Below are 26,925 nucleotides of genomic sequence, written 5' to 3'. Positions count from 1 at the left end.
TTAGCCCCTCCCCTTTTGTCGTGTTGTCCTGCGGGAGAGGTGTGTGCTTTTCATTTTTCCATCTAAATACATTCAGTTTATTTATAGATCTATTAAGTTAATTTTTGTTTTATACTTTTGTTTTGTGTAGGACTTGGAGCGGGCAGCCTTTAACACAGTTGTTTTGTCTTTGTATTCTCCATCCATCCATCCATTTTCTATACACCCTTGTCATTTAGTGGGGTCGGGAGGTGCTGGGGCCCATCTCCAGCTAACGTTCCGGGCGAGAGGCGGGGTCACCCTGGACAGGTCGCCAGTCTGTCGCAGGGCAACACAGAGACACACAGGACAAACAACCATGCACACTCAGACCTAGGGGGAATTTAGAGACCTGACAGTCATGTTTTTGGACTGTGGAAGGAAGCCGGAGTACCCGGAGAAATGCAATGCATGCACAGGGAGAACATGCAAACTCCATAATGAAAGACCGGGGCCGGGAATCGAACCCAGAACCTTCTTGCTGCAAGGCAACAGCTCTACCAACTGCCCAGCCCTCTTTATAGTGATGGGTAAATGAGGCGTCATGAGGCGTTTCGACTCATAGCAACACTGTATTGATACTGTGTTGATACTGTCACTCAATACTGACACCTGCTGGACATTAAAAATTCCTACAGGCAACGCAGTGATTTGATGACCAAGTCTAAGATTTAAGTCTTTGTATTTGATTGAATATTATATATTGTATCAGAGGTGGGGACTCGAGTCACATGACTTGGACTCGAGTCAGACTCGAGTCTTAAAATCACGACTTGAGACTTGACTTGAAAAAATGCTCAAAGACTCGAACTTGACTTTGACTTTCATGCCATTGACTTGGGACTTGACTCGACTTGAAGCTGTTTACTTGAAAAGACTTGATATTTTTTACTCAACTCAAAATTTAAAACACATTATTTATAAAGTGGCGTCATTAATTATTTTCACTCATTCCGTATCAATATGCGCAGACTGTCCCTCTGTTTCTCTTCTCTCCTTATGTATGTATGTGTGCGTAGCTGCAGCTCAACCAATCAAATTAACAGGATTTGGACATTTAAAAAAACGCGGCGACGCTGCAGAGCTCAGGGAACGAAAGACGAAATAACCGCTCAATATGCTTCCGCGAGTAATTTCTTTTGGCTACGTAGGTTATGAACTTTCGAATAAAAAACGAACTGCAACTTGTAAAACATGCAAGAAGAGAATATCGGATGGAGATGCCACGACGTCCAACTTTGTTGGGCATTTGAAGCTTCACAAAGATGGTAGGTGGCACTTTTCTTTTGCTCTAAGATAGTTGACTTTAGCTAACTGTCCCAAAATGTCTGTAAAAATTGTACAATCTCACTGACCCTGAATATAACACTAAGTGGGATAGTTAACTGAGTAAGACATGAAATAATGAGCTCATTATTTAGTGTTTAGTGATTCTGACCACTTGGCCTGACAGATATTTATTTTACCATCACATCCAAATTCAAAACCACTTCACTTTATTTGCAATTAATTTGTTTTTTTCATGTGGTTTATTTGTTTAAACAGACCAAATACAGTGACTGTCCCAAATAAATGTTGTGTTTAGAATATCTGGCCCATATTTACGGAGGACTGAAACTAACATACTTAGAAATAAAAGCAGAAAAATAAATGCACCAGACCTTCCTGAGTTTACTTGTGATAACTTCATATATACTTTTTTTTTTTTTTTTTTTTTTTTTTTATTATTGAATATCAAGTTTAACAGAACTGCGCAATAAAGAGGTCCAATTTAAAAATGTTTTTTATACTTTGTGTTCAGCTGCACATGTTCCATCATTTGAGATAAATACAGATTTTAAAAAGAACAAATGGTCCATTATTTGAATTTTATGTATAATTGCAAATTATATAAAATAAAATAAAAACGACTCAAAATGACTTGAAATTAAAGGTTCCTGACTTGAGACTTGACTCGACTTTTGCCTGTTTTGACTTGAGATTTGACTTGACTTGAGGACAGAGACTTGAGACTTGCAACACAGTGACTTGGTCACACCTCTGTATTGTATTATGTCATATCTTCAGTTACATTTGAAATATATTTGATATACAGTCAATAAAGAATGTGAACATGTACCATAAAGTGAAAATTTAAGTGAATGTGTTTGGAATGAGGATGCATAGACTGTCCCCCACCTACCCCAACACATTTTTATCAAAAAAAAGTTTTTTACAACCTTTTGAAATTAAGCCTGTTACGCTTTTTTGACAAAACTTCTGCTGTAGAAAAAAATTAAGTAAACTACATTTACAGCGAATCCTTGTTTTTCTTAGGGGTTACGTTAAAAAAAATTCTACATACATTGTGATGATTCAAGTAATTTTCAGGTACAGTAATATTCTGTCACAGTCTGTCAGTGCATCAGCTGTTCAGGAAAATCAACATAATTTTTTCTAACACTAACTGTCTATTTGTACTTTTCTCTGCATATTCAGCCAATCTGCAGCAGCTGAGATTCTGGGAGGTTCAACACCAAAACCTGAAGCTTCAAACTACAGTAATTAACCTGCTCTGTTGGTAGATGTTATAGTGTCTCCTCAATCTGTACAGACTGGGCTTGGTCTTCTTTGAATACACATCTTTTTGATGTTTTCTTTTAATTTATTATAGTCAATATTTGAACATCCATGTACGTTTTAAGACATTTCATTGTTAACTTTAGGTAGCTGTGAATTCACCCATGTTAATCTGAACTTATTTTGCTAAAAGATTCAACAGATTTGTTGAATCTTAAATATTTAATCTGTCCTGTGTGTGCAGTGAAATGAACATTAAAGTTAATTCAGGAAACACTTTTGTCATCTTCTTTCTACAGTACAAATTGAATGATGCCTCGATTAAAATAATTTGTGACATCAAACCTTTTTTCTGTCATAAAGCAGCGGTCAAACTATGGCTAAATGTTTTTAATTTACTTTCAACAAATGGAAACCAAAATGGTTTTAAAGTAAAGACACTGTAAACTCCTCATCTACCTCAACACGGGTAAAGTTTCCACTGTATGCAAGTAAATGTGATTATGACTGAATGAAAATTGTACAGCAGGGCTTTAACTCCAGTTCATAAGGGTCGGTGTCCTGCAACCTCTAATTAAATGATCTAAACAAGACCTTATAGTAATTCCAGTTTCTCTCGATGGTCAACCTGTTGAAACTGTGGCAAATTTTAAATACCTTGGGTCGTTCCTGGACAGACAGCGCAACTTTGCTGAAAACACTGACTATATTTTGAAGAGCTGCTCTCAGAGACTCTACCTTTTAAGAAGACTTGGTGATCTTGGCCGTGATCCAACTAGACTCTAGTTGGGTCACCCCTATGTCTTGAATTTGGGGGGGAAAAAATCTTTTTATTTTTCACTACAGAAGTGAAAAATAAAATATGGTGTGAATGCGCATATGAAACTGGTGGGTTCGGTACCTCAAAAAAGGTTGAGAACCACTGAACTAGATGCACACTCTATACTGAGTGTTGTAACGCTTCACCTGAGAACAGTGATGTGGTTTTCTTGGGGTCACAGAGAGTTCAGAGGGCTAGTGATTTGTTTTATGCCTCAGTTTCAGTGAGTGACCGATCTACACTGAGGGGTATGTTGGACTCTGGGAGTATGTCATGCACATTGAGCATGGAGGCAGAGAGCAAACTAAGAGCCGCAGGTGTTGATTTGATCCCTCTTACAGTCTCAGAGAACGTGGTGCTCGTCGGTTGTGGTTTCCTTCTCACGCAGTCTCAATGCATCTATTTATTGAACATTGAGATCTATGGCTTCAAATTTACAGTACCGACATTTTCGATAACTGGCCAACATGATGAATTCATCATTGGTAGCAATGTGCTTCGGCCCCTTAATCAAAGAATGAAAACTGATTCGAGGAACTGGGAACTCATTACATCTGACACTGCAAACCCAGAGTGTGAGGACTTTTTGCAGCTGCTCTACTTTACCTGACAAGATTGGAACGGTCAGGCTCAGACAGGCTGTCACCCTCCTTCCTCGTCAGGAGTATGTGGTTTGGGGGAAGCTTCTGTCCACCTCACCACTGTCATTAGGGGGCACTGTGGTCGTCGAGCCATCATCTGCTCATTCCACTCCAAAAAACATTTTGGTGGGTCGTGTAGTAACACCCATGTGGGGGGATTGTTGGGTCTATGAAGGTTCTCAACCCAACAAACAAACCTGTGGTACTGCGCCGCAATGCTAAAATCGCTGATGTCTTCCCATGTGTTGCTGTGGAGGACTTTGCGTTTAGTCAGGGGAGATCTGAAGTGTACTGCAACCATTCTGCTGTTTCAGCAAGCTCATCACATCACAATGCTGATCCAGTGCAGATGCTGAGAGACTGTGGTCTACATGACATCGACATAGAGAGCTGTGAGGTGTCAGGTGAGTCTAAAAAAGGCTGGCTGAACTCGTGGTTTCTTACCAGGATGTGTTCTCCAGGGGGAAACTGGACTGTGGTGAGGCTAGGGATTTTGTCCATCGCATTCACTTGACTGATGACCAGCCATTTCGCTTGCCTTATCGACACATCCCACTAGCACATTATCAGCAGTTGAGGGAGGTCTTGTCTGAGATTCTTGTCAGAAATAAACCGACAATCATCCGCTTGAAAGAAACTGTGTCACGGTCCATTCACTCAATAACCAGCACAACGCAGAAAAGGATCCGGTTACACTGCCACCCCTTTGCTGGGGAGATGCTATTGTGAGAGTGAAGTTACTCTGAAAGTGAGTAAATGTAACAGCGCAGCGCCCATATGAAGCATCTGTGCACAGGGACACGCAGTGGCCCGGCAGGTGGTAGGTGTTTCCTCATGCAAGAAAATAGTTGGATTCACTAAGATAAATTAATAAAAAAATATGTGTTGAGTGTAAGAATAGTGTGAAAGTTAGATCTCTGAGACCAGTTACTCAGTGGCCTCCCTCCTTCTTGTGCGCTGTGTATAAATGCCAGGAAGAAACGGTTAATTATCCAGCAGTCACAGCTGATTTCATCTGTTAATGAAATAAGCTATGTTTCAATGTAAACTGACCAGGACAAAATAATTCATTATTTGTTATAACTCACTAAAATTTATTGTGAAAATCACTGTAAACAACGAAATAGGGTTTGTTTGTTTATTTATTTAACACGACATTTATTGATTAAAAGTGCTGGTTTATTATTATGGCTCCTTTTGAAGAAGTCTCTTGGTCTGCTGTTTGTAACTGTGGGCGTGGTGTTATTTTAGGAATGAATAGCGGAACTACATGTTGTTTTGAAGCCCAACTGCTCCTCCGTACGCATGTGTAACAGCGGCGCGTGTCCGGGTTGGAGAGTTCGGATCTGAGATTTAGGAAGTGGACTGGAAGTTTAGAGCCGGGGCAGGAAAGGTCCAGGTTACTGTCTGACGCGGCGCAACACTGCGGGAATAATGCTGTCCTGTCGGGAGGAAAGCTGGACGTGTCAGCCTGGAGGTAAGCCGGGTGTTTTTGACTGAGGAAATGGGCTGTGGTCTGGGACGGCAGCCCAGAAGAGGTGGCTGCTGGTTCTCCGCCGAGAGTTCCAGATTCTGAAGCTGGATTTAGTTGACGCGTCATGGAAACACTTGAAGATTTATACAAAATAGAAACAAATAACAAATCCAAACTTCCGGAATTACTGACCCAGAAACTTAGTTGTCTCGAATACTGAAGGAAATCTGAATAACTATCTTGATAAAATGGCGTAGTAACCGTTTGTAGAGCTGGAAAAGTGTCGCAGTTATTTTGCGCATCAACGCGGACACTAAATCGCGTCAGACAGACACCCCCTCCTGTAAATACGTCAAGTGAAGTGGAAAAATATTTTTAAATCTGTGATAACAGAGCAGTGGAATTACTCTCTGTCTGTTTGTAGTTTGGAGCTCTTTTTAAACATTCAAAATGTGATACAAAGTATTTACGTGACTCTGCTATTAAATAGTAATAGTCTGGTCTCAATACAGAGCGAAATGGTACATTTAACCCCATAGTCCGGGTCAGGTGGAGCATACATAAGTAAGCTGTAACATAGTAGTCTACTGACAATATCTTCCCATTGAATTTTTTTAAATTAAACTCTTAAAGCTACAGTGCAAACTTTTATTAAAAAATATGTTCTTTACACATTTGTTAAACCTGTCACTATGTCGTGACAGAATTGTACAGACCGGATTCCAAAAAAGTTGGGACACTAAACAAATTGTAAATAAAAACTGAATGCAATGATGTGGAGATGGCAAATGTCAATATTTTATTTGTAATAGAACATAGATGGCAGATCAGAAGTTTAATCTGAGTAAATGTAACATTTTAAAGAAAAATATGTTGATTCAAAATTTCACAGTGTCTACAAATCCCAAAAAAGTTGGGACAAGCAGCAATAAGTGGCTGGAAAAAGGAAATTGAACATATAACAGACAGCTGGAAGACAAATTAACACTAATTAGGTCAATTGACAACATGATTGGGTATAAAAAGAGCTTCTTAGAGTGTCAGTGTCTCTGAAGTCAAGATTGTAAGATGATCACCAATTCCACCATTGTTGCGCAGAAAGATAGTGCAGCAATACCAGAATGGTGTTACCCAGCGTAAAATAGCAAAGACTTTTAAGTTATCATCATCAACCGCACGGTTGATGATGATAACATCATCAAACATCATCAAAAGATTCAGAGAATTTGGAACAGTCGCTGTGCGTAAGGGTCAAGGCCGTTAAACTCTACTGGATGCTCGTGATCTCCGGGCCCTTCAACATCACTGCACCTCAAACAGGAATGCCACTGTCAAAGAAATAACAGCATGAGCTCAGGAATACTTCCAGAAAGCATCGTCAGTGAACACAATCCACCGTGCCATCCGCCGCTGCCAGCTGAAACTCTACAGTGCAAAGAGGAAGCCATTTCTAAGCTCCACAAGCTCAGCTGTTTGCACTGGCCAGGAGTCATTTAAAATGGTCAGATGAGTCACGATTTGAAGTTCTTTATGGAACACTGGGACGCCATGTCATCCGGACCAGAGAGGACAAGGATAACCCAAGTTGTTATCAACGCTCCGTTCAGAAGCCTGCATCACTGATGGTCTGGGGTTGTATGAGTGCTTGTGGAGTGCAGCTTGCATGTCTGGAAAGGCACCATTAATGCAGAGAACTATGTTCAGGTTCTAGAACAACATATGCTCCCATCTAGATGTCATCTCTTTCAGGGAAGACCCTGCATTTTTCAACAAGTTAATGCCAGACCACATTCTGCAGCAATCACAACATCATGGCTACGTAGGAGAAGGATCTGGGTACTGAAATGGCCAGCCTGCAGTCCAGATCTTTCACCTATAGAGAACATTTGGCGCATTATAAAGAGGAAGGTGCGACAGAGGAAGGCCCAAGATGATTGAACAGTTAGAGGAATGGGAGAGCATTCCTATTTCTTAACTTGAGAAACTGGTCTCCTCTGTCCCCAGACGTCTGTTGAGTGTTGTAAGAAGAAGGGGAGATGCCACACTGGTAAAAATGGCCTTGTCCCAACTTTTTGGGGATTTGTTGACGTCATAAAATTTTGAAACGACATATTTTTCCCTTAAAATTATACATTCTCTCTGTTTAAACTTTTGATCTGTGATTTGTGTTCTATTGTGAATAAAATATTAGATGTTGGCACCTCCACATCATTGCATATTTATTCACAATTTGTTTAGTGTCCCAACTTTTTTGGAATCCGGTTTGGAGCAAAAGTGAACAGCATTATTAACAGCACTAAGAGCCTCCTCTTGGCACTGATTGGTTGTTTCTGACCGGCAGCTATTTCTGCAGGTGGCAGTAGAGACGCTGGGAGAAGAAAAAGGTCAATTTTATGTGAAAAAATTCATAACTTCTCCTTCTGTTTGCTCATTGATCCAGTTGGAATTCAGCTGGAGAAATCCCAGATGGAGCACACAAAGGAGATGAGAATTGAGTGGAATTACAGAGGAAATGCTTTGATGGCCACCGGTTTTAATAGTTCAAAACACTCAATATGCATAAAAATGTTTAATCACTACTGCAGAAGCTGACAGACTGTGATTCTACAGTCTTCCTTATTTCTGCTCTTGGCAGTACAAGTACTCAACCAATAGGGCTCCTGAAGTGGCTGCGTTGCAAACAGCAGCCAATAGCATGTCAGGTTGAACTGTACAAATGTGTTTCAGCTTCCCAAGCTGCATTTTGTTTTGAATATTTTTATATGTGCTACAAAAATATCTGCGATTAGGTACAGTTTTGGCAAATAATTTGAAGTGACATTTCACAGAAAAATCTTTTTATTGTTAAATTTGCAGATCCTGATCTATGAATAGATCGGGGTCCTCTGTACACTTTTTGATGAAGAACTTTGTAGAACCTGTAGCAGAAATATTTTGAAGCTGTCAATTGGCTTTAAAAGTCTCTCACATCCTGGTAAGAACCAGTTTATAGCTGTTCTCCAAGCTGACCACCATTCACACATTTGCTTCAGTTCATTGAAGTCTGCTGGTATCCGTTTCTATACAGCTTTCTTAAGATCAAACCAATTATTTCAATCAGGTTGCAATTTTGGCTTTAACTAGGCCACATTCTTCTGTTTTTCAGTCAGTTTTATGTAGATCAACCACTGTGTTTGCTGTGTCACTGTGCTGCTCCCCAAGCTTTATCTATCAGAATGGTTGCCACCCTGCAGCTGGGTTACTACACAGTTACCAAACACTCTCAGCCCATTATTATACAGTTTGAACGTTATTCATAACTACTGAACTTAAATTGCTTGCTATGTTTTTCTGATTATAAATAAATGTTTTACAGATCATAACTTCAGTTTAAGTCTGGTCCAGAGACTCGTACTACATACAACTGGTAGAGTCTTACCCCAGAGACTAGCAGGTGTAACTGCAATGAAATGTTGTTCTACAATGTTTTGATTCAGAAAGGCTGAATACAAATACACGCTACAGCTTTTAGATTTTAATTTTTAAAAAAATTAAAAACCATATATCCTCTTTCAACCACATAGCAGTAATGCACTACTTTGTTTTGGGCTATGACATGAAATACTAAGAATATACGCACATGGTTGTGGTTGCAACATGACAAAATGTGAAAAGTATTTTTTTTTTTTCAAAGCAACTGTTTGCACCCTAAAGCAGAAGCTGGTTGCGCTAAAGTTTGTTCCTGTTGACTGTTGCATGTCAGGAACAATCAAGTACTTAAAATAAATTAAAAAAATAATGTTTATATTAAGACAAAAGACAGTTGAGCTCATCTCCACATTCATGTAACACTTCACTTTCAACAATGAAAATGTGTTTCATACATTTCAATATGAAATTGTCTTCAACGTCAGGTTGTCTTTGTAAAGTCCTTGTGTCCAGGTACTCCTCCCTCATATAATTAAATTAAATTCAAAAATCTATATTAATCACAAAGGGAAATTAGACGTTGTTGTAACTTATATAAGTTTCTTCAAAGAGTCACTTTAGAGGCTGATGGTTGTTGACAGGAAGCATCACCTGTAGCTGTCAGTATTACAGCAAATCTGAAGAAGCCTCTGACTGAAGACATTCAGGTTTTCTAAGACAGCCTGATGTAGAGGATGGCCAGGGTTGTCCACATATACGTTGATTTTTATGTAAAATCCTTCTTTGCATCATCATCATCTACAAAGTCGTCCCCAGAACCGAACTTCTGTATTAGGTTGTTAAGCCTTTTTATGTCTCTGGTTCTGATGCTGCTGCTCCAACAGATGACAGCAGAAGAGATGAAACTCTCAGCAACAGACTGATAGAAGATCTGCAGCATGTTGCTGAAAACCTTGAAAGATCTTAACTTTCTCAAGTAGCACAGTCTGTTCTGTCCTTTTTTGTAGACGACTTCATTATTGAGTCTCCAGTCCAGTCAGTTCTTCAGATAAACACTAATATTATATTATATACCTCAACAACCTCCACTTCATCTCCCATGATGGAAATAAAGTTTGGCCTAATCCTCTTTCTCTTGACATCTGATGTCTTTTGCTCTGCATCAGTCTGTCTCTTAATGCTGCTTTCTTCATGCAGGTCTCTGAAGGACCTGAGCTCTGATTGTGGTTAGCTTTACCACTGACTCCAGTAGGAATGTCCTACTGGTCTGTTGGCGTTTCCAGAGAAACTGGAGGGCCTCCCAGCAACATGGAGCAAAGAAACAGTGAGTCATTTTCCATCTTTTTATTATTCTCACAAAGTTCTTACACTTGACTGCAGGATGAAAACCATAGACCTAGCTTTAATACTGCAGCACCAGATTAATGAGGGACATCGAGAAAACAAGCACCTCTAAACTGAAATGTGTCTGTATGTGGAGTGACTGTAGAGCTGCTTAAATTTAGCATAAACAGAAGTGAAACCATCAGAGTGAGAATCCTGAACTGTTGCAGAGTGCCTCTTTTATGGCCTTAACTGCGCTCACTGAGCTCTGACAGAACTCGGTGAGTTCTAACTGATCAGAGTTCAGGCCATTTGAAGTATTTGCATATACAGTAAGTTACAACTTTGTAAGTAATTATTAAAATGTGCATTATTGTAATTTTGACATTTTCACTGTGTTCATTCTAACATTGGTGCACCAGGTGACCAGGACAAATCAATTGGTTGTGTAATCGGGAAGTAAATCTGATTTTAATTGGAAAAGTTTAAATTTGACTTTATTTTACTAGAATGGGACAATGCATATTAAGGAACACACAATTTAGCGAAATGCTAATTTCCATCTGCAGTCCCATAAAACAAACCACACAAAACACACAAAGATGACAACATTATTATAGTGTCTTGGAAAATAAAGAAAAATAGAATACAAGAATATAATAAATAAAAAACAATTTAAGGATCAGCAACCAATTTTACGATACCTACATCAAAATTCTAGCATGTTTTAAGTATTTACAAGACGATTTCTGTCATAAAATACAAACTGATGCAGGAAGCTTCTAAATGGGGTCAAAAGATGAATGATCACAGTGCTGATTGGAATCTAATTAAACAACACACACAATATGACCTCATCTGTGTGTGTAGGTTAATGACCCTGGAGGCTGTTTGTGAGTGGGTTGCGTTGTTTGCTGGTTCTGAGTCGCTTATGAAAGTTTGGATGCATCTGGTCCACCATAACTTTTGTATTTATTTCCTTTATTTCACAGAGTAAATCTGTGGTGGAGTTCTCGCATACAGACACCATTTTACCATCAATGCTGTGTTGTGAAGTGAGACACTCCCACAGATCTATTGGCAGTAGTGGGTTGATTAGAGAAGTTGAGAGGAGTGGGGGGAGGGGAACATTTTATTCTTTAGCATCAATGTCTCTTCCAGCTTTCCCATGAAGAGAAGAGTCCTATTGGAAATGCCATGTTGGAAGTGTGAGCCTCTAATGTGAGTCAAATGGTTTCACTCCCTCAGGGTTTCTCAAATGGCATCAGCACAGCAGTTTGACTTCACATATTTGTGTATTATTCATTTAAGAGCCACTGTTGTTAAATTTGAACCACTTGCTCAAATAGAGCCAATAGGAATAAAAGAACATACAGATGTGCTTGAAGGACTTCCAACACACTCAGCAAACTTATTTGTACAAACTTTGTTTCATTTCAGCAATCTAATGTTGAAGGTGAACTACAAGACAAAGTGCTGCATCTTCCTTGTCTTTATTTCACCAATAACATTGTATTTGCTGGAGGTGTCAGGCTCATGCATCACATTCTTCTACAAATGGTCTTCCTCTTCTGTTCTCAAACAGCCAGTTATCAAAACAGATGATAGAATGAGCTGTGACAACTTAATCCTAAATCGTTGTAGTTTATTTTATTGTTCCAAGTCTTAAAACTGTTTCCAAGTTCAATTTTTCAACTCAGTTTCTAACATTTTATCAAAACATTTTATCTGTGTGATTCTCAAAAGAGAAAAGGTGCAAGTAATTCAGTAATTATTCAAATATGCTTATCCCTAGGGGGTTGCCAGGGCTGCTTGTGCCTATGCCCAGTAGTAAGCGGGTGAGAGGCGGGGTCACCCTGGTCGCCAGTCCATTGCAGGCAGTAACAATTGATTGGAATGTGTGTGTGATTGAAATGATTTTTTTTATGTGCCTTAATCATTCAGTGAAGTTTATATCTATAGCACATTTCAGCAATAAGGCAGTTGAAAGTGCATTACATAATAAAAACAGAAAAATACAAAGTCACAAAAAAACACCATACAGTCAACAATTGAGAAAACCAGTAACAAGCTTTAGATTTTGATAAGTGCCAACATTAAAATCATCAATAAAATCATCAAATAAGTTAGTCAATGTTTCATTTGTTATGGTTCAAAAGCAACTCTAAATAGCTGGGGTTTTAATCTTGATTTAAAGCAACTCAATGTTCAACTGTTTTGCAGCGTTCTGGATCCAGCGTTCTGGAAAAACAGCTCTGCCTTTTTTAGGCAGACCTATGAAAAAACTGTTACACTAATCAATGCGACTAAAGATAAACACATGGATGAGTTTCTATAAATCTTGCTGGGACATTAGTCCTTTAATAATGGAAATGTTCTTCAGTTGACAGGCGGCTGACTTTGTAACTGGCTCTGAAGGTTCAGGTCAAAGTCCATCACCACACCCAGGATTTGTATCTGATCGCAAGCATTATATTTCTAGCTGTATAGTTTCTAGATGTAATATCTGAAGCTGTGCACCGATGACTTGAGTTTTGTTTCTTTTCTTCTGGAGAAAGTTATGGCACATCCACACATATATCTATTCTTAGCATCCTTTCAGTGATTGGATGGTTTGGAGTCACCTAGTGACATTGTACTGTAGAGCTGTGTGTCATCTGTGTAGTTATGAAAGCTAATCTTCACCTCCTGAGCTAGTGGGAGCATACAGATATTCCAGAAGTGAACGTGATTTATGTCCGTTTCGATGAGAAGTTTCTTATTGAAACAAAGAAATCCCTGTTCCTTATCTAAGACATTGAGGCATTTGTTGTGAATTGGCTCTATATAAATAAACTGAATGGAATTGAAGTTAACATTAAAAACCTTTGGAAAAAAAACCTCTTCTGTGTAAAATGTTTGGGGAGAAAAAAACATTTTGTCTCAATCACGGTTATGTAAGATGGTAAATGGCATTTGTGTAGTGTCTAATCAAGTCTGAGGACTTCAAAGCGTTTTACTCTCATTCAGTCATTCACTAATTCATATAGACACTCACACACTGATGGTGGTGAGGCACATTATAGCCAAGGCTGCCCTGGGGCAGTCTGATAGCAGTGAGGGTGCTGTTCTAATGGTGTCACTCTCTTGACACCATTAGTAGGAAAAGCTGGTGAAGCACCCAACGACCCAACGGCGAATTGACTCAGAGCGAACTTCAACCTCCTTTGTTGTCCCTAACACAGTGACTTTACTTTGGAAATCATTTGGTAAAAACCTTTGGACTGAAAAGGATTTCCGAGTGAACATTGTTTTCGGTGATCCTAATCCTCTTTACACATTCCAGTAAACCTGTTCTGAGCTGAAGTCTGGAGATTGGTCAGAGCTGAAGAGACCTTCATCATCTCAGCCACATCAGCGGAGGAAGAGTTCTGTGCCTTCCAGAAAATGCCATGAAGCCTTTTTGAGATTATGCATTGTATTGTTTGATTTCTTTTAGTTCTGAATGTGAACAATACTTTAATGTGTTAGACCAACATCATACAGTTCCAGGTTTATAGATTATTTGATCTAATTTTTAACTCCTCTTTGTTTCACTTTTTCTTTGCAGGCAGGGGGGAGGAAATGGGAACCAAGGCTTCTCTGGTGGAGGCCACTGGTCCCAACTCCAGAACGGCTCCTCCTTCAACCCTGGAGAACATCAAGGCATCATATGAAGGCGGGGATGAGGAGACTGCCAGGGAGTTGATTCAGCAGGCCTGTTGTGTGGAGTGTTCCGGGGGGATCCATCCTGACGGAGTGAGTCATTACCAAGAGGGTGTGAAGGGCTTCATATAAAACGTTGTTTACTGGGAAGTCCTAACTCTTCTATAATCTAAATCACCTCATAGCAGTCTAGCTTATATAAAGACACCACTGTAAATCAGCTTGTCATTATTATTGTTTGATGTTGACAGTTTTTCCACTTTTTAAAAAAATTAAAGTGAAGCTCCGTAACCAAATATTACCTGAACTAAATCAGAGAAGGTCTAATATGTTTATATGTTATAATTCTATATCAAAACATACATTTAATTAATAAAGTGTTAATATTTCAATGTACTTCAGCAAAATGAATAAATACGGAATATAAAAATTTCAACCTTTGGTGTGAAATGGGAAATTTTCTGAATTTTATTAATGATGTCATTGAAACTGTAAAATATTTCTATAAATACCTATTGGGTAAACTGGGATTATGTATGGGATATGCAGAGCTCAAAGGTTCTGCATATCAGAGTTTCTGCATTGTCAGTGTGTTCCTGTTGGTTGTCTTTCAGGTCCGCCTCCTGTCTGTGGCCACTCAGCACTGTGATCTAGTGAGTGTGTGTTACCTTCTGAAGGAAGCCCGTATCACTGTGCCCCAGGAACTGTCGCTGTCCAATCCAGCCGTCCTGGCAGCACATGGTGGCTACACCAACCTGCTCAAAGAACTGCTGGATTCTATACCTGGTACGAGCAGAAATAGTTCAACAGCCATCACATATTTTATATTTTACTCCTCATTTTGAATTGCAAAATTCAGCGAATGTTACCCATATGTTGGTGTATCTAAAACTGCATGGATCTAAGCCACGGGTGCCCAAAGTCGGTTTTCGAGAGAACTAAAACTGCTTGTTTTAGTTCTCTCCCAGGTTTAACGCACCTGCATCAAATGATTGCTCATTAGCGGCCCAAGAAAATACTGAAATGGTTATTACTACCACCAGGGAGAGAACTAAAACAAGCCTGGCTGCGGGCAAGTAACTGCCCTCTCTCAGCTATAGCCGGCCTTTTATTTAGGAAAAAGAATAATGTAAAAGATAAACAGCAAGAGGTAGAAGGCAAGCTCTAACATCCCTAAATGAAAGTTTTAGTGCAAATTTTACATCTTTATTCCAACAGCAAGTGTATGAAGCCTGGAAAGGCCTGTTTTCTCTGCTCTAAATCCAGCTGTGTGGTGACTCTTATTTGAGCTGTGTAGTCCAACTTTATATTTAAAGTTAGTATTAGAATGATCAGCTGAAACCTCCACACCAGCTGGTAGCCTCTTAGTTCAGACTGTAATTACAAAGCTCAAAGTAGAGAACAGATATAATTGGTCAGCTTTACTGTCATTCTTGAAAAATCTCCTGAAGAGTTTACATTACAGGGTCTGCTGTAAAACTCCACAAGGCATACCAATCTCTGAGCTAATATAGCTCTTTTTCTGCCTAGCAACAGAGCAGAATGAGTTTTGGTTGGATGAAAATTTGCTGTGTTGCCGACAAACTTCGTTAACGGTTATGTTGTTTTGTTTTTTGTTTTTTTTAATATGTACATAAGTGATTAGTAACTATAATATTTCTTGTCTACCAATTAGGTGTGAGTCTGAAGAGAGATCTGGTGAACTGCCTGCTGGCCACAGCCTGTCAGCAGGGTCATCTGGATGTGGTGCGTCTGCTGGTCCACAGCTATAATGCAGATGTGAAGGACTTTGCTATCCACAGCGATGAGTTCGCTGTCCTCTGTGGACTGCCGCTGTATGCAGCTGCACAAGCCAGTAAGAAGACAGAACTATTCCAGGACACATTCAGCTCTGATGGCAAAACATGAAGAGAGTGATTTTCAGTTCCTGCTTTGTGCGTAATTACATTTGGCATCCCAATCACAGTTCAAAAAGCATCCTACTGCTTCAACTACGGCATTAAAACACCAACAGATGTTGTTCATTTTTCCTCTATAGGCAGCTGTCCCTGATTGTGCTTTATCTGTATGCTTTCTGAAAATAGAATGCAAGAAAAACTGTTTTCTTCCCGGAGAGATAATAATAATGATAATAATACTAGCAAACTTTTTAGGACACTCAAAGACGCTTTACAAAGAAAGGAAAGCATAGACAGAATGAAGAGCTACAAATTGAGATTGGGATTTGAATAGTCATTTCAGAGATAGTTTGATACTTTAACATAAACTTAATATTAAATTTAGCTTTAAATCCCTTTAACGTTTACCCTTCATCTCACTTTTAAAATAGTTTAGTTTACCAGACATGCATTGTATGAGAAAAAAACAACAGTAACAACTTAGTCACTACAGACTTTGGCACTGTTTACACCAGCTTCATAGCCTGAGGAACTGTGAATATTCAGAACCACAATGAGGCATAAGGTATGTTCAAACAAATGTGTCAAAAGAGTTCAGGGAAAAGATTCCCTGAAGTTTTCCCTGAAAGGTTTAGCACTGGCTTTTCTTGTACATAGTATAAACTGCATGTTTTGTGTTTTAGGTAATGAGGAGATTGCTCACTTCCTGCTAGAAAATGGTGCTGAATTTTCATCCTACACCCTGATGGACTATCCGGATTTCAGCAAACGCCTCCTGAGACAGAAACTTGACGAAACGTCTGGTGCAAATGGAGTGGAGGTCTGAGTTTTAACTAGTACATGTGACGTCTTCACAGGATAGACCTGTCTTTAAAAGAAAACATAAATAACATTAGTTTAAATGTGTAATCTAGGTTTTCAGCTAATCACACCTTCCCATAGGCAGTGTTTCAGAATGAATGAATGGCTAATAAATGAAGGGTGTCCATGTAAAGAGTAGATTCACTTAAAATGAATCCTACCCATGGTGTAAGATGACCATGGGTTATGGTCATTCAAGTATTCTGAAAACACTTCTGATTTAATTTTATACCTAATAAAATCATCACAGCTTTATTTATGGACCCAAAGCTTCCATTACAATCCTGCAAATTCCATTTAAATTCAAAAATACTTTATTTATCCCAAAGGGAAATGAAATGTTGTCGTAACTCATCTCATCCAAGTATCTTCAAAGAGTTGTTGTGGATGGTGATGCTGTGGGCAGAGAGGATTACCTATAGCAGTCAGTCTTGCAGCAAAACTGAAGAGCCTCTGACTGAAGACTGTTGCTTTAAAACAGTCTCATGTCTGTCATGACATTCTAACAGTTCAGTATCCAGGCAGCAGAGACGCTGTTCCACAGTAACTAGAGTTCAGATTGGGCCTAAAAAAACCCAACCGGGCCTGAGCCCATTGACACTGTCCAGCCCGATTTAGCACGACTCATTAATTCTAGTTAGAGGATTGAGCCCAAAGTAACCCTGACATCAGAGAGAAAAGCAGCATGTTTTCTGCAGTCCATGAAGCCAACACAGCTGCTGTTGTTGTCAACTACCAGTTTAAGATACTTCCAGACCTTTGACTGTGCCTTCTGCTGGGTTAGCAGTGCAATATTTTGTGTTTTTAACTTTTTTTTTAACATCTTCCAGCTCCATTATGTCACTTGTAGCAGGAGGAGTCAAGTGGAAATCACCTGGGATGTGTGATTGATGGGAGCAGATCAGTTCTGGGCCACATATACTTGTTAGTCTTTTAAATGTCTGCACCTTAGTTTCTTTCTTGCATCATCAGGGTAAACTATGTACTCCTCTACTTAGATTATACGAAGTAGAAGAACACAGCTTTATATTGTACATTCTCATTTAGAATGTAGAAATAAGCAGTGTAGGCTTATTAAAAATGCGCCACAGAAGCCTGAGCCCAACCGACCATCAAGTATTAAATTTGTCCACTTCTCTTTAAATGTCTATATGTCTGTATGGTGAGAGATGAGCAGAAAGACGTTGAAGTTGGGAATATAATCCTTTCTTACTCTTGGTGGATGGAAGAGATGGTTTGAACTTCCTCCTTCTCTCTCTTCATGAAACTTCTTTTTCAGCTCCTCTGGGATTTGGGGTTGTAGTTCAGGATTCATTTGAACTTTTGGGGTGCTAATTAGCTGCCCCAGTTGTAAAAACATATCTTGTTGCCATAGTTACACATCATACCATCTGTTTAAAAGTGGCATCCAATCCTTCATCCAAAAACAATAAAATAAAGTTAGGAACCAAAGTCTAGATATAAACAATCAGAACTAACACAACAGAGCTGCATCAACATGCTACCACCATGAGGGGCAGCATGTTGGTGCATAAACATTAGATCCTAGAATTTGATGTTAGTTTTAATGTTAGCAGGACATTTTTTATGGCAGGCAGTTCAGAGATATGGTCAATGTTATCATTGACCATATCTCTGAAATCATTTTTTGTGGAGATGAGTGTGTGTCTGTTGGTGTCTGCAGAGTGTCCGTGTGTACTGGAGCGGCTTGCAGTTACCATATTTGGATCTGAACTGGTTCATGGACGTCTGCTCCCAAATCACCCACCTGGACCTGTCTTCCAACAGCCTGGATGCTCTGCCCTCGGTGGTCCCCTGGGGCCTCATCCATCTCAGAACTCTGGATCTGTCTAACAACGCTCTTAAAGAGCTGCCATTTGCTCAGAACTCCCAGAATGTCATCTGCTCCAGGTGTGGGACCAGATACATCAAGACAAACAGAAATTTGTAGCTTAAAGGTTTACCTTTGTCTTTCTGTTATTTAGTTACTTATTATTTCAGACATCAAGTCATTTTATTTGACCAAATAAGAACATTTCTCTTGAGATTGTTGATAGTTGGTTTTGCTGTAACGCAAAGATTAGAAGCTACTTTTCTATAGAACTGAATGTATCAAAACAGTTCTTAAATTCAACAGAATAAATATTCTATATCAATATCTCAAACTTAATTTTTTCTGTGGTTCAGGTTACAGATGGTGAATATATCTCAGAACCAGCTGAAGAGTTTACCAACTGGACTTCTCCATCTGGTCCACCTGCAGAAACTCTGTGCTGCCGATAACCAGCTCAACACACTGTTTGACATCCCTGCCTGTATGTTCCATATCTGATTATGTGGCACACTTTGATGGCTCAATGCATAGTATGAATGTTGCCATGTCTAAAACTGCAGTAGGTAACTTTTATAATCAATAGGTTTTTTACGTGTTTCTTTACACTGTCACTATGTCCTGATGGCATAAAAGGGGACAAATAATCTGTGGAAAAACAAGTTCCTCTGCCTCCTTACATATTTAATATTGATAAAAACTACCATTTCCACTGGCGTTTTATTTAACTTACAACATGTTAAGGAAATAAATAAGTCTTACGTATGGTGAAACACTGAGTCAATCAAAAATTATTCAAAATGCATTTTGATTATTATTTTATTAAGAAATTAAGCAAAGAAAATGAGCAATGACTTCCCTGGCTATTCCAGGAAAAGTGAAGAAGAAATGAAGGCACATCTCTTTTAATATCCACCAGCCCTCGTACAAAGAGGGGAGAAAAAGGGATAATCCCACCAGTTTCAGTTTGCTTCACAACTCTGGTAATTGCCCCTGCAGACTGTGCCCCTGGACGGTTCAAACCCAGTTCAGAAATACCATTTATTATGTTTCCAGGAAGCTGCCTCCAACATGAAGGGTGTTTTATAGATCAAATTCATTGATTGCTTGGTTGATTTTAAATAAAACAAAATTTTGTCATAACACACAATACATTTTTCCAATGTCAAAAGTGAAATAATCTGCCAGTGGAACCAGTATGTGTTTTCATCAATATTACAGAATTATTGACCTAAAACAAGATCCTATATTTACTGAAAAGTTGCTATGTTTGCTTTTTTAACTTATTTCTAAGTCAAAAAACAAAGACAATTCCACTAGAAACTAGTCAAAAATAAGATTTTGTTATTGGAATGGTTTGTTTTCTAAATTAATCGAATAAAATGTTAATATTTTCTGAGAGCAGCTTTACTGGAACCTGGACTTATAGCCATAGAGAATTTGAAGGAAATAACAAAGATAAAGTTTATCCAAATACTCTGCATTTATCATGAAGCAATTCATATTCTACTGGCTGCATAATGTTTCCTCCCAGCTTTTAACATTTTTGAAGAAAAACAAGACAATGATGTAAACTGCTTCATTTTGTTTGTTTGTTTGACAATTTTGATCTGCTTTCAAGTAGTGAACTACAGAAATCACAACCCAAACTCACCAACCATAACACCATTCAGTAAATTAGTCAATTATCATTCAGCTATGTCAGTAATACATTACAATCTATAAATAATATTACTCTTTATGTTTAAATTGTTTTCTTCCCCTATTTGATTAAATCTTGTTTTTGCTCTTCCAGCTGTGAACTGGATTGGTCTGCGAAAGCTGGAGGGACTGGATGTGTCTAGTAACTGTCTAACCAGCCTGCTCACTTCAGTTATGCACTCTTTAAAGTCCCTGCGCTGCCTTGATGTGAGCAGAAACAAACTGAATGCTTTCCCTGACCCCTGGGCCTGCCCACTGGTAAGAAGTCATGCTGCTTAACCCTCCTGTTATGTTCGTTTCTGAGGTACAGCAATAATGTTCGTGGGTCAATTTGACCCGGGGAGAGTTTTATCATGCAATAGTGTCAGGAACCAAAAAATTCCTCCAAAACATTTTTTTTATCTGATTATTAACTCTAATACTAACCATCTCAATCAAAATTTGTGCAATTATGTTTTTTATTTCTCAGAAATTAAGGATTAATGACGACAACTTACTCAATTACTCATTTGGACATAAAAAATGGGATTTACATTTTTTATGTCCACTGAAAAAAACCTAGCCACAAAAAAACAATAATTTCCTTGAAAGTGATCTTTGGTAAATTTTTTTATATTACATTTAATTTTTTTTTTCAAAGGGTGATCTTTATAATTGAATTTGAGACACACATACTGTTCCGGGTCAAATTGACCCACCAATTAAAATCAAGATAAATGAGTCATGCAGAGAGTATTTATTTTCCCCTCCACTTCTACTAAGTGTCCACTCAGTGTGGGTGGAGTTTTCCCACGGGAACAGTATAGGTTCCCGTCAAAAGTTGTATGAACACCTGCTTTCTCGCAGTTCATTGTGAAGTAAAGAGAGCAGGGAGAAAGTGGGTTTGTGTGTGTGTGTGTGTGTGTGTGTGTGTGTGTGGTGTGTTGTGTTGTGTTTGTGTGTGTGTGGTGAAATAAGGTTCATAGCTGTAAGGAAACAAACAGAATTGGACATTTTTAATCTTTTTTTGCACTTTAACTTGACTGCCGGATCAAATTGACCCGAACAGTATCGATGTAACAAGTAGACGCAGGGGGGACTTCAAATGTGTAAAATGAATAAATTTTCAATTTATATGTAGAGTTCACCTATTAAGACAAATAGAAAAAGTTTCATGCAATAAAAATACTTGCAACTATTTTAAAAATATTTTTAAACTTTGAAACGGGTCAATTTGACCCGCAACATAATAGGAGGGTTAAGAACAACTGCCTGATTCATTCTATTAAGAGTATGGATAAACATTGATCATTACTGGTTGTGGTTTTTCATGATCTATTATCATGACTAAAAGGAAAATGTCAAATGTTGTCACTCTTGGAGCATCCATTATAAGCTTAAGTCTTTAGCTACGTTGCTGAAAGTTTAGAGCTTAAACTTTCAGCTAACCAGATGACATTTAATTCCATTTTAGGAGACTGAATGTTAACATTATTATTACATTTTGAGGTGTATGCATGCAGGTTTTATAATTAAACATGCCAATATTGTGTAGGGCTGCAACTAATGATTATTTTAGCAATCAGTTCTTCTGACGATAAATCAGATTTTAAAAATTGCCTTCTGCAGATTTTTCATTTCAACACTTACGCCTATGCAGTATTAGAAATACATAACATGTGAATAAACTACTTTATTTAAAATAAACATTTTACTGCCTAAAATGCAATAACGGCATTCCTTTAGTGAATGCAAGATCGTTTGTAGCAATGTATGGATCTGCAGTTCTTTTAACATTAACAGCAAAGGGTACTGAATAGGTGTTTCTTTTTACTATAGAATTTGAAAGAAGTGAAGATAAAATTGTCCCACTTGACAAGTTTTAGGCAATAAAATATATATATTTGTTTAAGGTATTATTGGCCCTAGTGGCCTTTATTTGATAGTGAATTGACAAGAAAGTGGCTAATGAGAGAAGACATGCGACAAAGGTCACCAGGCCTGGAATTGAACCTGAGACAGCCGTGTCGAGGATTAAGGCCTCCATATGTGGGTTGTACTTAACCCCTGTGCCACCACAACACCCCTAATGTGCAGAATCTGCCAAGTTTTTATTCGATTAAAATTAATTACCAGAATCATTGGTAAAATCAAAATCAACTTATAATCGTAGATTTTATGGATTCAAACAATTTATTTGACTTTGGTTTCCATCGCTCACACTTTAATCAAAGTATATTAACAGACAGAAAAACTACAATACACAGTTTTTCTGTTATGGTAATAGTAACAGCCTGTCCACTTATCTGACCCTTTCATGTAGAATCAATGCAAAGCTTCTTCCAATCAGATTGAGAATCTTCCAAACACCATATCCATCTTCTGGAGGACTCAGCTGCAGGAGGTGGACTTCTCTGACAACTGCCTCAAAGAGCTTCCTTCCTACATCTTTGAACTAGAGGTATGTTCAGCGGTGTTGAACTGGACATTTAAGATTAATTGCAAATCTAAAATGAATTTTCTGTGACAAACATGACTGTGTATATTCTCAGTCACCTGAGTCATGACTACTGCAACCTGAACAACCAGAGTGTCTGTCTACCCACATTTGTCTGTGTGTTTATTTTTGAGTTTTTTCTGTGTGATCCTGTTCCCTCTGAGTCTCTGTCTCTGCGTCTTCCCCATTGATTGTCCCAGGTGTGTCTCGTTCCCTTGATTACCCCGTGTGTATTTAGTCCCACCTGTTGTCTGTGTTCCTTGTTGGGTCCTTGTCAAACGTATCAAACGTACGTCCTTGTCCTTGATAGTTAGTCTGCCGGCACAGTAGAACTGCGAAGTCCTGTGCTGGCATTAGCTCGTCATGTCAGTCTTTGTTTTATACAGTTGCTACCGGTGTTAAGCACTAGCTTTATTCTCTGCCGTGCTGCCTTTTTACTGGACTGTCAAGCATTTCATTAAAATTCTTCATCATCATCATCTTCATCCTGGGTCTATCTGCGCTTCTCCTCACCACCAACCACACCATTCCTGACAACATTAAAATGAGCCAATATCATTTCAGTTCTATTAATCCAATATTAATCCTAAAAGGACATGAAATGTTGTAAATCATATTTTCCAAGTGACTTCAAAGAGTTGTTGTGGATGCTGATGAGAGTGGACCGGGAGGATGTCACGTAGCAGTCTGTATCACAGTGGCACTGGAGAAAGTTCTGACAAAGCCTTCAGTTGCTATGTGACAGTCTGATGAAGATGTTATTAGTTCTCTGTAATGTTCCTCATGAATTTTATTTCTCTGATTTATTCTAAATGTCTGTAAGAAGCATCTTCATGAGAGAAACTGATCCTCATGTGATCTGAAGCACAATCTGATTGCGGTGCAATTTGTTCCTGTTAATTGTTGAAAAATTAGGAACTAGTTGATTCCTTTATTTTATTTAAATATCACTGAATTGTGACACATTTTCTTGATACTTGGTTTGATATCAGATGAGGCTGTATGAGCTAGTATTCTTACCTGCGTCATACTGTCTGAACATTCATATTCAGATCCACATTCACCTAGAAATGATTTAAAAATGATTCAAATCATAAATGAGTTATAACCAATAATTTTATAGCTTGTTATGGCTCATGGAACGGTCAGATGGTGGGGGGAACCGCGGAGGTGCAGGAGGAAGAGGGCTTGTCCTGTCAGACCATCAGACTGCTTCCTTTCTTTTATCCACCTTACTTTACACATTATTCTTTATTTAACAAAACAATTAATGAAAGAAATATAAAATAAAACAACAAATAAACTCTTCTGAGTCCGATGTTTTGGGTTGACTTACTGACCTTACAACCAGATGGGTCCTGCGACAGACTGGTGACCTGTCCCGGGTGATCCCGCCTCTCACCCGGAACACTAGCTGGAGATGGGTACCAGCAACCCTCCTGACCCCACTAGAGCGAAGGGTATACAGAAAATGGATGGATGGAGGAGCAACCAGATGGTTGGATCTCTAACTTTGATATGCTATATAAAATCTTAGTTTGTTGTTGCTTCTTTTACCTTTAATACACTACAGAACATTAGGTGGTTTCAGTTTTTTTGCATTCAGAAACCTTATGTGTAGCAGGAACTTTGTCAGCATCAATGTCCTAATGCCTCCTGCCTCCATCTGCTCTTCCCTTCAGGCCATCGTCTCATTAAAGCTGTGTGGGAATCTAATTGAAACGCTCCCTTCTGCTAATAAATGGAAGTGCTCGAAGCTCAAGACTCTGGATCTGTCCAGGAACCAGCTTGGCAGGTTGGTCCACATGCTCACCTGAAAAGTAGTAGTCTGGCGGAAATAACTGTTGATGTCAGCTGATATGAAACCAATACGCAATGCCTCTGTGGTTTTGTTTTGCTCCATCTGAATAGTAAGGCTTTATAAAATTTTAAATAAATAAAATTATAAATAAAATAAAAAAAAAACAGAGGATGAGACTTGAAATCTGAACTTCCGCACACGCGGCGCCTGCTCTGTCACCGCACCACATCTACATTATTATTTTTTTAAATTGACAAAATAGAGCTGTTTTCTTGTATTTCTTTCTCTTCTTTTCCTCCCCAGACATTCCACTTGTCTGGGGTACAGGCTGCTGCTGTATCTTGTAGTCACTATTTCCTAGTAACCTGATGTCTTTCGCAGCCTCTTCTATAACCATTGAAAGGCCTCCGAAGCTTTTCAATGGTTCAGTGGTTCAACAACTGTTACTATGAGTTGTTGAATTTCTGCAACGAGTCATTATAACACCTAAAAACAGACAAGTTCCACTTTCATAGGTAACAAGAGTGATCACTTCTTCTTTGCATGGTGATCTTTTCCATTCCATGGAGTTCTTGGTTAACTCTGTGACGACAGTGATTGTTCTAAAGGTTCTGTGTGGTTTTGTTTGGAGGCAGTTTTGCTCATCTATACGAGCTTGTGAAGATATATTTTATGTTATATTTATTCAGCCTTCATTCTAACTGTACTATCATCAAAAGATGTGAGGGTCTTATAAAAAAAATCTACTATAACATTGACATAACATAATATTTAACATGCTAAATGTCTGAGATAAAGCTCAAAATCATTATTTAAAAAAAATATTATCCATTAAAACAAATGTTATATGATGTTCAGAATAATTGTTAATTGCAGTTCTTTTTGAAATAAATGTGATTGAATGTTAAACATTTCCTCTGGGAAAAAAAATACAATTTAATTCAAAAATACTTTATTTATTCCAACGGAAATTAAATGTTGTAAATCTTATGAGGCAAATATCAAAGAGCAGTTGTAGATGGTGAGACTGTTGTCAGGAATGATGTCCAGTAGCAGTCAGTCTTGCAAATAATCTGAAGAGGCCTCTCACTGAAGGCTGCTGCTGTACCTTAGTCTCATGACCTTCATGCTATGCTAGCAGCTCAATATTCAGGCAGCAGATGATTTTCCACAGTATCATCTCCTGGCTGATACCATCAGTTCCTGGCAGCTTTTCTATCCATCAGTTTTACTTTTGCTGCTCCTCTTTTAGTCCCTGTCTGGCCGTATGGTTAGAGAGCATTTGTCTGGATATGATTCTTTCCTATTACAATAGGTGGAAGAGATGACTTAAGCTTCCTCCTTCTCTTTGTTTTCTGGTTTTGCTCTGCATCCATGAAGACTTGTTTGACTCCTCTGGAGTTTGGAGTCATTGTTCAGATATTATCTCAGCTTTCGAGATGCTAATGAGCTGCTTCCAGTTGTAAAAAATAGCACCTTGTTGCCACAGTTATGCACCTTAACAAATGTCCAAAAGTAAGAGCAAAAATTCTTCCAGCTGCTCGGCATCCAGGACCAGAGGGAATAAATTTACAAATATGCAATGATTTAACCAGAAACATCACAAACAAAACCAATCAGAAGCAACGCAACAGAGCTGCTCCAACCTGCTGCCACAATGGGGGTGCCATTCCAGAACATTACTGACTTTTAAAAATATTCCTCAACCTAATTTCTGACTTATACATGCTATTTGACATTATTGTTAAATGTGAAAAAAATTATTATTATTATTTTTTTGCTGATTATCATTTGCCTACTTACTTTGGATGACATCTGTTATCTTTTGAGTCAGATGAGCTAATATTTTGAGATTGAGACATGTATAGTGTGAATAATTAGGATGTTCTTAACCCTTGTGTTGTCTTGCGGGTCAAAAGTGACCCAGTAGCATGTTTAGCTGTAGAAAAAATACCCTAAACTATCTTTTTCCGACTTGAAATTTTTTGACTTTTCCTTAATTGACCCCATCATTTAAAAAAGTGACACTTTGTTTTTGTTTATATTTCCATGTGGGCTGTACACCACGAGGGTCCAAGGTTTGTCTTATGGGTCATTTAAGACCCGTGAATTATAAAACCATTTAAAAAACATTTAGACCATTTAGAAAAAGAGTTCAACACATAAACTCTCTCTAATACATACACACACACCTGCACTCACCCACACACACGCAAACACACACGCACACACACACATCAAAGAAACTGGATTGATGTACGAATTGAACTTGCATTTGACCTGCACTTGCACTCTCAATCTGCATCTAACCCCTCACATCACACAAGCTCTCAAACACAACAAAAAATAAGCTGAGACATAATAAAATCAAATTAGGTATAGAGGATATGAAGGTATGCTTAATCTGAGTACACTCTTATAAATGGCTGT

At 38.5% G+C, this 26,925-nt stretch overlaps 1 protein-coding gene across 2 annotated transcripts in view; it reads left to right on the top strand.

Annotated features, from left to right (window-relative positions):
* Nucleotides 1–5,333: 5,333 nt before the first annotated feature.
* lrrk1 (leucine-rich repeat kinase 1) overlaps nucleotides 5,334–26,925 on the top strand; it is a 63,981-nt gene continuing 42,389 nt past the window's right edge. For both annotated transcript variants that reach the window (XM_081604898.1, XM_081604899.1), the window contains exons 1-11: nucleotides 5,334–5,515; nucleotides 10,118–10,244; nucleotides 13,833–14,020; nucleotides 14,542–14,713; nucleotides 15,603–15,782; nucleotides 16,509–16,645; nucleotides 18,371–18,597; nucleotides 18,874–19,001; nucleotides 20,313–20,476; nucleotides 22,521–22,658; nucleotides 24,377–24,489. In XM_081604898.1, the coding sequence (XP_081461024.1) occupies nucleotides 10,175–10,244; nucleotides 13,833–14,020; nucleotides 14,542–14,713; nucleotides 15,603–15,782; nucleotides 16,509–16,645; nucleotides 18,371–18,597; nucleotides 18,874–19,001; nucleotides 20,313–20,476; nucleotides 22,521–22,658; nucleotides 24,377–24,489 (1,517 nt within the window). In that variant the 5' untranslated portion in view covers nucleotides 5,334–5,515; nucleotides 10,118–10,174. The remainder of the gene's footprint in view (nucleotides 5,516–10,117; nucleotides 10,245–13,832; nucleotides 14,021–14,541; nucleotides 14,714–15,602; nucleotides 15,783–16,508; nucleotides 16,646–18,370; nucleotides 18,598–18,873; nucleotides 19,002–20,312; nucleotides 20,477–22,520; nucleotides 22,659–24,376; nucleotides 24,490–26,925) is intronic.

This window comes from Poecilia reticulata, chromosome 3 (assembly GCF_904066995.2).
Source record: "Poecilia reticulata chromosome 3, P_reticulata-male-v2, whole genome shotgun sequence".
NCBI lineage: Eukaryota > Metazoa > Chordata > Actinopteri > Cyprinodontiformes > Poeciliidae > Poecilia > Poecilia reticulata.
Note: the sequence above shows the minus strand (reverse complement) of the source record. Positions and strands in the feature narration are given on the sequence as shown.